The following is a 15,076-nucleotide window of genomic DNA, read 5'->3' as shown; positions in this document are numbered from 1 at the left end:
GAGTAAGGTGTTCATGGTGGTTGAAATTGCTGGACATACACTCACACTATGGGATAACTGTGCAACTCAATAACAGTCCCTTAGTACTGGGGACAATGGTCCCCGATGGCCCATTGTCTAGTATTTAAGTGCCAAGAAAGGGATATGGAGGGATGGATGTCAGCACAAATCTCTCTCCACTACTTGGGAACCAACTCAGAGCTGTTGTGATGTTTTCATGTATCAGCACCTGGGATTTTCTACCACTCCCTTTCAGCATTAAACCCAAGAGGATTTGACAAATTCCTTGTATCCTAAACTTGAGGCTATGTTTGATTTATGGGTCCACAATGGACTTTATTGTTTTTTATTATTTGGAATTCTTTCATTCCCTAATAAAACATTACAAAAATATTATTCATCAAAACAAAAGAAATTGGTCAGTTCAAGACCTAAATTTTTGAAAACTCAGTATTTATGTTAAGGATGAATTTTCTTTCAATTGTTCCTTTCTCAAAAAATATCACACAGCATTTTTGGGCTCTCTTATTCTGAATCAATCTCCAAAGGAGATAAAAATATTTTCAAATTTTCTTTCTTTTAAAAAAATTTTTGTTTTTCATAAATGAGAATGATGTCATTTTGGGGGAGGAAATGTGTACTTGTATACTGAAGATGATAACTTGTATGCCAGCCATACTAAAACTCTGATTCAGTTGCCAAGGACAAAGAAAAACAGTGATTTCATCACTAAGATTGGGAGATAAAACAGAAATGTCTACTCAGTCATAGAAAATTCAGTCATACCACCTCCAGCCATGATCTCATTAGATAGCATATTGTAAGAAGGGTCCAGCTTTGACGTTCCTTACAAGACCGCTAAATTAAAGACAGGTGCAGACAGGTTGGTGCTGGTGATTCAGTAGGTGTTTCTGTTTTTCTGTCTCCCTTAGTCTGTGCCACCTCTGACTTTTCACTCTTTGTCCAGCCTAGTTTTGCTATGAGTCTGTCTATAATACCTTAGCCTGCATGTATCACCACAGCCTTCAACTTGGAATGAATAAAAATAAACTTATTAATCACCTTCTCAATTTCCCTTCTGCTTTCAACACTGCTTTTACACTCTTTCAACCCTTCAAAGCCTGATCCATTAGCCTGCTGACTTCTTCATTGTTCACAAAATCATTCTTTCTACTCTAGGCTTGAATTGTTGAGTGGTTTAAATAGTTGTTTTAAATACTGTTTTTTCACCCAAAGCAAAACCTAGCTAAGTTTCAGATACAGGAATGATGGGCTCTTGGCAAGGGACTGAGTGCATCTAATGAGGTCCAAGAAGATTATATGTGCATGGAGACATGCAGATCTGATCATGAGGGAATCATACAGAATCATACAGAAAACGGAGGAGGAATGAACAAACAATACATGTTCTTTTGCTGTCATACCATATATGATATAGAAGGAATCTAATTAATAATAATAATAATAGCTAACATTTAGATATCACTTTGCAAAGCGCTTTACAAACATTAGCTTTTTATCTTCACAATATCTTTGACAAGTAGATGCTATTACTTTCTCTACTTTATAGATGAGGAAACAGGCAGACAGAGGTTAAGTGACTTGTCCATGTTCACACAGCTAGTAAGTGTTTGAGGGAGAATCCAAACTCAGGTCTTCCTGACTACAAGTCCAACACTCTATCCACTGAGTCACCTATGAGAACTGGCCTATTGCTAGGCCCTGGCTGACTCTATATCTGACCATTGTTTGAGCCACTCATATACCAGGAAGTTCCTATGTACCAAATCACTGGCCTAGTCAGCTACATTTAGGGTTATAAATGCAAGGTTAGTAAGCGATCAGTTTAGCAAACTTCACGAACCCAAGTGTGCAGAACTAAAAAACTTTCTCAATCAGAATGCCCTTGTGATTGATAAAGGGGATGGGAAAAGGATGTCATGGTCTAGACCACCCACTGATTGACTGTCCAGAAAGTCCCCTTCCCATTCAGTCCTTGTTCTTACATTTCTTTTCAGTACCACCTTAACCACAATCTCCTCACATCAACTCCTCATGAAGAGGTGTAAAACTTCACAGAAGGCCACATCCAGAAAGAACCCCACTGCCCTTAGATGTCTTTCTACACACAAATGCTCATGAGCAATAACTAAATAGAAATCTTTATACGAGGAGGTAAATTTGACCACTAAGCATCACTGAAGCACTGCAGGAGCAAAATATAGCAGTAATAATAATAATAATGATAGCTAGCATATATATAGCACTTTAAGGTTTGCAAAGCACATGTTATCTCATCTAATCTTCACAACAGGTACGTACCATTAATATCTCCACTTTACAAATGAGGAAAATGAGGCTAAAAGACATCAAATGACTTGCTCAGGGTCAATCACACCACTAAGTAAGAGTCTGAATTCAAACCCTAGCCTTCCAAACTCCAAGTTTAGCACTTCATTTTTTGTATCACCTAACTTTCATCTACCATGGAAGGTACTTGTTATTGAAATAACACAGACAAAAGTATCAGTGGATTAGCACTTTGCATCAAAAAGATCTAGTCTGTTGAAGCATACCATTTTTTACCTTCTTTCTTTTTTTATTTGAGTCTTCTTACACAAAATGACTAATATGGAAATGTTTTCATGATTGTATACATATAACCTATATCAGCTTGTTTACCATTCCAGGGGGAGGGGCCAGAGATAGAATTTGGAACTCAAAACTTTAAAAAACAACAAATGTTAAAAATTGTTTGTCTATGCAATTAGGGGAAAAATAAAATATTATTTTATTTAAAAAGATCTAGTCTATGAGGAAAATCGAGAAATAGAAAAAGTAAACATTGTTGGATTTGAGTAAGGAACAAAAGAGGAAGAAGCAGCTGACATCATCATGGGGGTGTATTATATCACCAGTCAGAAGGAATGAATAGATGAGGAGTTTGGGAAACAAGCTGGAAACCAGGCATGAAGACTAGGGCTCTCTCTCTTCTACAAGTAGGCATCTGAGAAATTCTTGATTTGCCTTGATAATGATTTCATTTTTCAAAGGATGGAGGAAGTGACAAGTGGAATTGTTATTATGGATCTGATTTGGACCAATATGGAAAAACTAGTTACCTGAATAGAAAGGACAGGAACCTGGGAAGCAACTCAACTCACCATCTTTGACTGAGTTCATGATAAATAATACAGGGAAACCTGGCCATAGCATTACAGGTATTTTAGATTTGGGGAAAGTGGATTTTAAAGAATTCAGAGAAAAAGTAAATAATATTTTGTGTCCTGAAATCTATAGTGGAAGTCAGTTCAACAAGCAGATGTTCTCAAGAACAAAAATCTGACAACACAAACACCTATGGTTCTGAGGAGGAAGTAAAGAGGAAATTATCTCTGAAGAGATAAATGTGGCAGCAAATGGAACTGACTCAGATTTTTAAAGATGTGTACAGAAGACGGAAACAAGGGGAAAATAACTAAGAATGAAAGCAAAAGGTTGAATGTTCTCATAAAAAATATCTCCAGAATGAACTGAGGATAACAAAAAAGACTTCTTTCGTTATGCTGAGAGCAAATCTTTATCAAATAAGGAATAGGATCAATCCTTTAGAGTCCTATTTCTCATTCCATAAGTACTTTAGGTGCAATCAGCAGGTGATCTGGACTGTATCAGCCATAAAGGCACTGAGATTAGGAAAACTGGCTAACCTTACAGACCTGGACCGAATTAGATGAAGTTTGCTAAATTGACAGTTTACTAACCTTGCATTACTAACCCTAAATGTAGCTGATAAAGCTAGCTACTGGGTCTCTCTTCCATCCCCTGTGAGATGGGACTTAATCAATCAAATATTTATTAAGTATTTACTACATATTAGGAGTTGTGCTAGATGCTGGGGAAAAAAAACATGAAAGCGAGGCAGTCTCTGCTCTTGAAGAGCTTATATTCTACCTGGGGAATACATGTTCTCAGATACAGGAGATATACAATAATATTGGAAGGGATGCTAAGAACTGAGAGACATCTCTTCTCATGAAAGAGGTATACCTGAGCTGAGCATTCTAAAGAAATAAGGTTCCTGTATCAGTAAACCTCGATGAGCTACATTCCAGAATACTGAAAGAATCTGGGTATGTGATTACCAAATCACTGTCAATGATCACTGAAAAAATTGTGGAGAAAGAGAAGAGGTCACTGAAATTCAATAGCCTCATTTTACAGATGAGGAAACTGAGGCCCAGGAAGTTAAATGATTTACCCAGAGCATATCTAAGTTGGAATTTGAACTCAGGATTTCCCAGTTCCAAATCCAGTGTTCTATCCACCAAACCAAAAGATTTTTCATGAGCATATAGAAAGGGAAGCAGTAATTCCCTTGACACAGCATGTGTTCATCTAGAGAACAAATTATGCCAAATTAATCTTACTTCCTTTTTTTTTCAAGGTTACCAGACATATCAATAGTTCAGGAAAATGCCACAGACATAATAAACTTAGATTTTAGCCAGGCATTTGACAAAGTTATGTTAGACTTGTGGACAAGATGGAGAAACGTGGGCTGGATATTAGTATAGATAGGTAGACTAAAATTTAGTGAAATGACAAGAGTGTTGATTAATGTATTGATGTCAACTTAGAAGAGAAGTCTCTGGTGGAATGGCATGAGGAAAAGGTGTTTGGTTTTGCTTAAGATTTTTATCAATGACTTGAATGAAGGCATAGATGGCATGCTTGTCAAATTTACAAATGACGTAAAACTGACAGGATACCCAATACTCTGGACGCCAGAACTGGGATCCAAAAAGCTCTTAACAGGCTAGAATGACTGGCTGATTCTAATTAGGTGAAATTTAATAGGAATAAATTTAAAATCTTAGCCTCAGGTTAAAGAGCTGAGCTGAATCAACTGGGGAAATATGGTTAAACAAGAGCTTATGTGAAGAAAGACTTGGGGGTTTTACTAGACTGTAAACTCAGTATGAGTCAATGGTGTCCCACTGCAGCCACAAGAGCCAATGGGATCTTAAATTACAATAGAAGCAGAACATCCAGGACAAGGGAGGTGAAGGTCCTACTCTAGTCAGACCATATCAGGGGTTGCTGTATTCAGTTCTAGAGCGACTACTTAGAAAGGACACTGAAAAACTGAGATGTCATCCAAAAGAAGTTGAGCAAAATGAGAAGAAAGGACTTGAGATAAGTTGTAAAGGCATCAATTGTACTACCTGAACCCAAACTGTAGAACCTGGAGTCCTAGCTACAGGTTTGCAAAGAAACATCAGTTTCTAGGTAAGGAAAAAAAAAAAACTTCTTACCAACTAAAAGTGTCTAAAAGTGTAATAATGGAATCCCTCAACAGGAAATAGTTTCTGTTCCCTGGAGGTCTTCGAGCAAAGACTGAGCTTCTGTGATTTTGTGAACCAAACTCATCTCGAGTGAGGCTCACACTTGAAGTAACTGAAGTTAGGACGTCTTCTGCTACCCAGTACACGTTCTTAGCCTCACACAGTAAGAAACATCTTACAAAGAGCAAGGTAAATCATGGGAGCCCAGGATGTTCAGAATTCAATTTCCAAAAAAAAAAAGGAAAACCTTGATTAATTACCAAAAACAACAGAAAGCCTCAGTTATACAGAATTTTATTTCTACTTTGCAATTATCTGAAAAATAAAAGGAGCAATTTACAAGAAAACATTACATATTTATTTAAAAATGATAACATCCTCAGCTAATATCCTAGAGTCAGCACATAAATCTTTAGTTCTGTCTCCAAGAAATAGGAAAAGTCCTTTACACACAGTTCCATAAAATTATAACTGATATTTGAAATAACTATTATAAAGCCTTTTAAGATCCTTAACCATCAAAGAAAGATTCCAGATTTGTTTATTAAGCAGGACCATGCGTTAATCCATTTTAGATTTTTAATGACTATTTGAAGCAAAAGAGATTTCTGTTTAATCCTCAGTTAAGCATAAAAGTACATTAATCTAATCAGAACATTTCATGTGCTAAGTATCTTAGTAACTGATATTTTACCATAGTATTTTTTTTATTAAGATGAAGAATTTTACTGAAGTTTGTCTAATTGTCGATCACCTCACCACGGGTAAACTACTTTATTGTTTTCAAGACATTTAAAAACTATAGTCATGTTATGACAATTTAAACTACTATACAGGAATGATATCTCCATATGATTTTACTACATGTGAAATATGCTTCATATTCAAACTCAACATAGTGAAAAGTCAACTCTAGTTACATCTGCTAGACCATGTATTCTTAGTGCTGTTCCACTGACATCCTAAATCTCTATTAGTCTAATCACATTGCCTGATAATGACTCTTCCCTTTCCTCCTATCCCAGCCTATAGCATGAATACCATCATTTCTTTCTTTGTCTACCCAGAACCCATCTGGCTTAGTGAATTATTTTTTAATCTAGATATTTCAGAAGCTGAAGTACTCTTGCACTGGAAGCTAGAAGACACAGTAGAGAGATCCAGTGATCTGGATTAAGGAAAATCTGAGTTAAAATTCGCCCTTAGACACTTTCTAGCTGTGGGCAAATCACTTAAATTCTGTTTAACTTAGTTTCCTCAGCTGTAAAATGGGGATAATAACAGCACCAACTCTCACACAGTTGTTGTGAGGTTCAAATGAGATAATACTTGTAAAGCAATTAGCACAATATCTGCCACATAGTAAGAGCTTAATAAATGCTTGTTTACTTCCTTCCTTTGGTATTGCCATGGAAAGGAATGTCATTCTTCCTCAGCAGTTCAATCTCTGAGCTCTTAGGTGCCTTCCCAAATAAATAGCAAATTTTTCAGTTTGGCATGGGTCACTTTCCCTTGTTTTGATTCACATAAATTCCTCTTTCTTTATCCCCTCCTATTCCCCTGCCATTTTCTTTGTCCTCTATCCTTCTGTTACTTTCCTCTGAAAATTTGTTATACTCTGCTAATTGGTTGAAACACAGCCAAGATACTTGCCCATACAGAATTCCATTGCATAAAACACTAACATCTGACAGAGAGTCACAGAACATTAGAACTACAAGGAACATTAGAAATCACCTCATCCAAATTTTACAGGTAAGGTAACTAACGACCTGAAAAGAGAATTTACTTGCCCAAGATCACACAAAGGCTGGAGAAGAACTGGAAATAGAACTAGATCTCAGTTTCCTACCCAGGATTCTTTTCCTGCCTATTCAGCCAACATCTCCTTCCCTTTCTTCTCCACCCTCTTTAAGTCTCATTGATTCCAGGAAGCTTATTTTGACTCACTCTATGGTTGTTATCTCCAAGATGCCAAAATAATCAGTAGGTTTAGTTTTAAAATAATTGAGCCAGTTGTTTGGCACTGTGTAGACAAAACCACCAGTCACTTGACAGAATTCCCTCTGAAAAGTTCTTTTTGGTATTAAGGAGACATAGCCTTTGTGGAAAAATTACTGAGGGGCTAGATGAATCCATTTTTCCTACACCTCAATGTTAATTAAGAACAGCTACATGGGTGGTACAACAAGACAATGACTTCATGTAATTTAATATTTTTTTCTCTTTTTAAACCTGTAAGTGTCCGAAGACTGGGAATTTATCATTCCTATCATAATACCTAGCTTTATGGGCCTCTGGGGAAACTATGGGTATTTGCTCCATTGTTCATTAAGAAACCTGTTACATAATTACAACTACTAAGAAAAAGTCAAATACCAAACTTTTCACAAAATGGATTCAAGTAAAAAAGGCAATAAAGCCAGATTAGGGGAAGAGCCTCAATCTATTACTTAATTGACAAGCATTTATTAAGCACCTACTATGTGTAGGACACTGTGCTCTGAAGATACAAAGAAATACAAAAAACAGTCCTTGTTTGCAAAGAGAATATAGTCTAATGGGGTAGATATTGTGCAAATAACTATGTACTAATTAACTATATGTATGTGTATATGTGTATGATAAATTGGAAATAATCAACAGAGGGAAGGAACTAGCATTAAGGGAAATAGGAAAAGGCTTCTTGTAAAAAGGAGAATTTTAGCTGGGACTTGACAGAAGCCAGGGTTAATTACTATACATCCCTACAGAAAATATTTGTCTACTCAGACCTATATGCATACATATTTTTTTCTATTTTATATATCTATTTCTAAAACTTAATATTTTCTTTTGAATATGTCTGCTCTTCCATAGGGAAGACCTGGGCTATTCCTTAGTATATTAGTATTCCTGATACCATCCTACCTCTCCCCATTATCCCTTTAGTTAAGGATTATAGGAGGAAAAAGAATAGCACACGTGGAACCACAAAAGGACTTAAATGTTTTCTGAACTTAATCTGAATTTAAATGATTGATGTTAGCCATATTTATTAACCCAGGTATTACCAATCAAATTCACAACTACAATTTTACCATTTTAGAAAAAAAAATCACTGCCAATCCCAAAACAGGAGAGGAAAAAGACCAATTATCAGATTCCCAAAGGAAATTATAGCATAGCATTTAAGCTTAAAAAACCAGAAGGCCAAATAGAGCAAGCATAACTAAGACCACTGATTCTTTAATGGAGCTGATCAAGGGCCAGACCTCATATGTAAAATCTTGATGTTGAGGGAGTTATCTTGATGGGTAGAGACTCCCAAACACACATAAATATGATAAAAAGCATTTTAAAAATAGTAAAGGATGTAATTAGGTGTTGTCTTTTTTAAAAAACATCTTTTGTTGTTACATATCTTTTGGAGTTTTCCTTGAAATATATTTCCCCATGTAATTGGCATGAGAGAAAACTGTGAGAAAAAAACTGAATGCATAAACTCAACTCTTTGTAATACTTACCAAAGGTCACATTCCTGTACTTTACCATGTCTGAGTTTGGGGGAATTCATTACGTATCACATTTCAAGAAGAACTAACACAGAACTATAAACATTTTTGAATGAATATTTACACCCTGTCACCCTAGATTACTCTGTTGTCTTACTCAGTCACCAGTATTCTAAACTCTCTGAGATTTAATAACTCAGCCAGCCTGACAGGATAGTGGGAGACATTAAATAATTGCTGACTTTAACAAAGCATTTTTCTTTGTCATAACTCTATGGGTCAGGGAGTGTATTACCCCCATTTTATAGACTTGCACAACTACCCCAGGGAAAATTGAAAGAAATGCAACAACCTAGTTCTAATATGAAAAAAATCAGAATTCTTTCTCTTGTCTACTAAATGCTAGGGATTGTGTGCACATATACCAATCTGTTGTAGCCATCTTTAGTATAAGGCCTAGTATACTGAGTATACTTAGTATAATTTCCACATGGGAAATCCTCCATTCTTTGTCTCCAAATTCAGTGAGACCTATAATTAATGAATTCACCTGCTTTGCATTCAGATTTTTTCCCCCTTTCTTCAGTTCTATGTTGGTACAATAAAAAAAGCAAAGACTAAAATTGAGGGCAAGGGAATCACACCTGTTTAATCAGCTTTAATCCAACAAAGGGACATGCCTTTTACATATGTTCCTCTATCTAGTAGTTCTCACTTAGGCAAAATTCCCACGGAGAATTCTAGATTTCTCTTTGGCAACCTCATCATGACTGGCACGTATTGCCTTTTTTTTTCTCCCAAGAAGGGCTTCTTTCAATTTGTAATAATAACAACTAACATATAGCACTAACTCTGTGCCAGGCACTGTCCTATGCCCTTTACAAATACCATGGGAGGTAGGTGCTGTTATTATCCCCGTTTTATAGATGAGGAAACTGAGGCAAACTGAGGTTAAGTGACTTGCCCGGGGTCACATAGATATTAAGTGTCTGAGGCCAAATTTGAACTCATATCTTCCTTTAGGCCCAGCACTGTAGCCATTGTGCCACTTGGTTGCATCCTAAAAGTTTGCAAAGATTAGGAAAAGTGGCCTATTGAAAGCAGGCCCCATTTTGTAACCACAAAATCCAAAATAGCATCTATTTCAATGGGCTGTCTCTTTAGACATCATCTTACAGGCATTCCTCACTGCTACCTTTGTAACACACATACTAGCTGAGAATTACTAGATTAGCCAACTGAAGGAATCCGCCAATTCACCCTCTAAGTGTGCATCAAGATGGTAACCTTATACTAAAAGGATACACTGCCACAAGATGACAGAGCTTACAACGGAAGGATAAGAAAAGGCAATAATATCTCATTTCATGGATTTCCAAACCTCTGCAGAAATCATCAGGATCTTCCAATGGCCCCTGAATTTCATGTCTATCAACTATCTTTCTTCAGATACAAAACTGGAAAGACAAAGGAGTGTGTTCCCCCTCTTGCCTTTTGCCCAGCACTCAAGTGGTTATAAATTCACTAAATACACACCATAGGGGCCACTGTCTGAGATCTCTGGTCAGACCTAAGTCTTGTGTCCAGTAAAAGGACAAATTAAATTGCTGACTCCTTTGATTGTTCCCTACTTGATCTAATTTACAAACATCACAAGGAATACACCTCACAAACCCCTCTCAATAAAGGCACTTATTATCGTTCCTTGGGTAGCTGAAGAATTATTATATCATCTTGTACTTACTCAGGTGGACAAGGTTCAGTGTTGCAAGCACGCTGGTTTTCTGGTGGTTTGCCATCAGGGTCACAGTAATTGTTCTGGACAATAGAGTTGTCATCTAACCTCTTACACACCACCTCTTGCTTCTGGATACCTTGAGAAGAGAGACACCATTAACTAGAATGTAATTTTGCTTTCTATCATATGCTAGGCAAATTCTTCTGACTCTATGAGAAATCTTGAGGCCCCTGAACTGCTGCTATCTCAGTCTCAGAACGAGTTTAAGAGAGATCACCTCTCTGTTATAATTTTAAGCAACAATCACTGGACTGGAATTTGGCATTCTGTTTTCAAGCAAACAGTAGGAAATATCTGTAGATTTAGGCACAGACTGTGCATATTTGCATATTCTTCTTCCCTCTTTCCCTTGTGGGGGAAAAAACACAATACATCTCCAATTTTTCAATGAAAAAGCACTGGAGAGTGTTTCTGTGCAAAACTGCTGACTATGTTTTGGCTTAAAATAAAATAGTACTATAGAATTTATTGTCTTGATATTTTCTGGAACATATTCCATCAATTTAATCTTTGTAAAGAGCAGAGGAGAAAAATAAGCACACATCACATTCCATTAATGTCACCATGGCCTCTTTTCATTTATGGGGTCCCATCTCTGACAGTCTATGGAAGACATGAATTTTAAGACACTCTTTTGATTTTATCATTCCAGCAAGGAGTTAAGTAATGACATGCCAATGTCTTCATGGAGATTGAAAAGTGTATGGCTTTTAAGATACTTGAACATCAGAAATAAATGTTCTGTCAACTAAGCCATTTGTCTATTGAAACTGACTTAAAACTGTTTACAGTTGGGAAAGCTGTACATAATTCTTTTGTACATTTGCACCCCAAACACACACCCAATTCTTAAAAAATATTTTACGTGACCTGCTCACCACAGGAAAACCACCTGATAGAAAGATCTCTGAGAAAATTAAAAACACATGATGATTTTTCTTAATTTGTAAAACATTTTAAAAAGCAAACAGTCTCAACAACTTGCTTAAAGTAAGAGCTTAATTCTATTATGAAGCAAAAGTCCCCGGTGACTACATTTTGGCCCAAGTATTTCCCTCGATGTCTAAGAATCCAGTAGTTGCAGAAACAAAAAAGTGAGAAAGTCAAGATATAAGAGAGGAACAAGTCAAGTACCACAAAAAGGTCTTGGGCCACAGGGGTGGCATGTTATTCATGAAAGCTGAAAGAGGAAAAAAAACCCAAACCAGCTAAAAAACACCAGGCTAGGCCAGGGGTGGAGAACCTGCGGCCTTGAGGCAGGCCACATGGCCGCAGGTTCCCCACCCCTGGGGTGGGCTAAATTACCTTGAAAGGGACAAGAGTTCTATTAGCAGTACTGAGTAAACCACAGCTTCACACCTACCTTGCCCCCATACAATCACTTGATTGTTTCTAAGTCCCCAGAAAAACAGAGTTTGATCCTGCTTTGGGTAAATCAAATTGAAAACTTAATCTTTCAGGGTGGGAAACCTGTAGCCTGAAGTGCTAGGCACCTAGTACTTTCCCTAAAGTCCCGGCACAATCCTAGAAATACTCTGCCTGGAGGTCCCCAGACTTTTCCTTCACTTTACTGAACTTACACAGGCCTTAGTGAAAGCTCCCTTATAACTTCAGCAGTGAACAGGAAAAACTATCAGGCCCACCAGGTTAGCGAGGCAAATTCCCCGTGGCTTTGGGGATGATGGGGGAGATAAGTTTAAGAAAGTAATTTTTATGGTCTGCAAGGACTCAAGGTTCTTACTCACTATCTTAAAGCCAAAAACAGAAAAAAGTACATTTCTTTTTCATAATTTGGTTGCTGCTTTAAAAAATGCAACTGCCAAACAACCAACTTAACTAAATGGTGTAATGTTCTAAATATTGACTCATGTCCTTCTTTCCCCTTAAAGATGTATCAAACATCTCAATCTGTGCAAGGGCAGCCTGGAAATTTTTAGCTATTAAAATTTAGATTTCTTTTGAGGGAAGATATGACTCACCTCAAGCACATCTATTAGAAATTCACAGATGTTCTACACCACTCATCAGCTATCTCTCCACGGTGTCATCCCAAGTGGGCAGATAACTGGCTCCGTGGAGTCCACCTTTTAGACAGATATCTCTATCATTAGTCATAAGGACACAACATAACTATGAACTGCCACTCTGGGTCAGACCAATGATCCATATAGCTGTGTTCTGTTAGAGGGGGAAGATACAGAGGAGTGGGGGCTAATGGGTCAACAGGGCACTCAGGGCACTTATCACAGAAAGACAAGATTTTGTCTTAAAATCAATTCCATTTGAATCATACTTTCTGCCAGAAATCTGGGGTGTGATGAAAATTCATCCAGTCTAGAATCTCAGCTATTCTTTATAAACAGATATTTCCCACCACAGCAAAAATGAGACTGGTACCACCCAATATGATTTACCACTCCACTATACAAAGAGTATTTCAGTGCCCTCAATCTGATAAAATCACTTTTCTCTCATCAAATTAGCACATATGTAGAACTGGTCATATTTGACCTTAAATGAAATGACACTTTTTAATCAAAAAGCAAGGTCACTACAAACTATTAAAGAACAAGATAACAATGATGGCAACTGACATTTATTAGTGCTTGAAAGGTTTTCAAATTTGACTTACACAATCTAATTTAATTCTCAGGATAGCTCTGTGACATTGATCCTATTGGTATTATTCCAATATACAGATGAAAAAACTGTAGTTCCTAGCCCTCTTCATGGTCAAGAATGGACTGCATTAATAATCTAAGTGACTTATCTATGGTCACATAATTAAGTACTAAGTCAGGATTCAAACCCATGTCTAGGGATCAAAGATTTCAAACTGGAAGTGCCCTTAGAAATCATTCAATTCAAACCCTCAAGAAACTGAAGTCCAGACATATTAAATAATTTGCCCCAGGTCACACAGATAGTAAGTAAGCCAGGATTCAAAAGTAGCCCCTCAGATTCTAAATCCATTGTTCTTTCCACTGTATCACACCGCCTTTTTTTTTTTACTTCAAATCAAACATTCTTTCTCCTACAAAATATTGTTAATAAAAAAAGATGACATTCAAATCTTATTTTGATAAAATATCATCCATAGTATTTCAGACAATATTTTACTGTCTCCTGATAGATACATGTCCTGAATGTTGATTTTAAGTAAAATTTTATACTGCTATTGTCTCCAGTTAACAGACTTTTTGTATGAACTTACATACACACACACACACACACACACACACACATCACATATACACACACAAGCCAACAGCATCAACTAAGAATTTCAGGTTCAGAGGCTGAGGTGGGTACACATTTCTCAAATGGGGTGTTTATTGGTTTATTCATTCATTCAACCATATTTCCTGGATGCTTTACTATTTAAACAATACTATGCTAGATATTGATAATCAGAAGCTCACTTGATTTTGGTCATACTGTAAAGATTTTTAAAATATTAGAGACGGAGGTAAAATCTTTTTGGTTAACTATCACTACTTAATTTTAGAAGATTATTTTTAATGACATTTTCCATTTAAGTTCTCAAACAGCCAGTTGATATTATTTCATGTTTTACAAAGCTGCATTTTTCTCTTTACATTCATCTTTTATTAATTTTCTTCTGAAATGGTATATTAGACAGTGCGGTATTTCACACTCAAGAACTGACTGCACCAATAATCTATTCCAAGTCTTCTTATGAGCAGCTCTGTACAATCTCCCTCCAACGCCACACAAATCTCCTTCCAGCCTCTATCCCAAACTTGGCAAGACAATAGGATTCTTTTCTTAAAGTCACCAGCAAGAGGAAAGCGCTTTAAACCAATGCCACCTAATTAGAGGGATTTTTAAGCACATGCTTCTGGATTAAGTAAAATTCAATTTTTAGTTTCAGAAAACCAGAAAATGCAGATCAAATGGAAATAATTTAAACTAAGTTAGAAAGAGAAAAAAAATGCCCAGTTTAGATTTAAAGGTCCACTAGAATCTTTCAATTACCCATCTTCTTGTACATGGCTTCATTTAGACTGATCTGAAAAACACTGCTAAACAAGTTGATTTAAACCCTTAAGGGAATAATTACAACCAGTTACACAGAAACACTGTGCTTTCAAATCCACAGATTTATAGTTTATAATAAAAGACATAAAATGTCCTTCTGACCAGTCAGTGCAAGTCTAATAGAAAACAAAACTCTAGTGGTTTAATGTCCATATGCCCCTGGAAACATGCAGATATTCTGGTGAATTCAATTTCTGCATGACTTCCAGGGGCTGAATTTAAAGTTACATGGGGAACATTTTATTCTTAAATTAAACACCTGCAATTACAGGTGTGTAAATTTGGTATTTGCTTTAAAAGTAATTTGCCACCACCCCCTCAAAAATATGGTTTCTGATTATAACCATTAATTACAAAAATGTTGATATTGACAG

At 36.5% G+C, this 15,076-nt stretch overlaps 1 protein-coding gene across 2 annotated transcripts in view; it reads right to left on the bottom strand.

Moving 5' to 3' along the window:
- The window catches only part of ADAMTS6 (ADAM metallopeptidase with thrombospondin type 1 motif 6), a 339,960-nt gene that overhangs the window by 34,879 nt on the left and 290,005 nt on the right, over nucleotides 1-15,076 (bottom strand). Inside the window, exon 21 of one of the 2 annotated variants that reach the window (XM_021007265.2) lies at nucleotides 10,587-10,716. In XM_021007265.2, coding sequence (XP_020862924.1) covers nucleotides 10,587-10,716 — 130 coding nt within the window. Of the gene's footprint in view, nucleotides 1-10,586; nucleotides 10,717-15,076 lie in introns of those variants that run through there. The other variant, XM_021007269.2, reaches the window with a different exon arrangement.

Source organism: Phascolarctos cinereus, unplaced genomic scaffold (assembly GCF_003287225.1).
Source record: "Phascolarctos cinereus isolate Bilbo 61053 unplaced genomic scaffold, phaCin_HiC Scaffold_4;HRSCAF=312, whole genome shotgun sequence".
Lineage (NCBI taxonomy): Eukaryota > Metazoa > Chordata > Mammalia > Diprotodontia > Phascolarctidae > Phascolarctos > Phascolarctos cinereus.
Note: the sequence above shows the minus strand (reverse complement) of the source record. Positions and strands in the feature narration are given on the sequence as shown.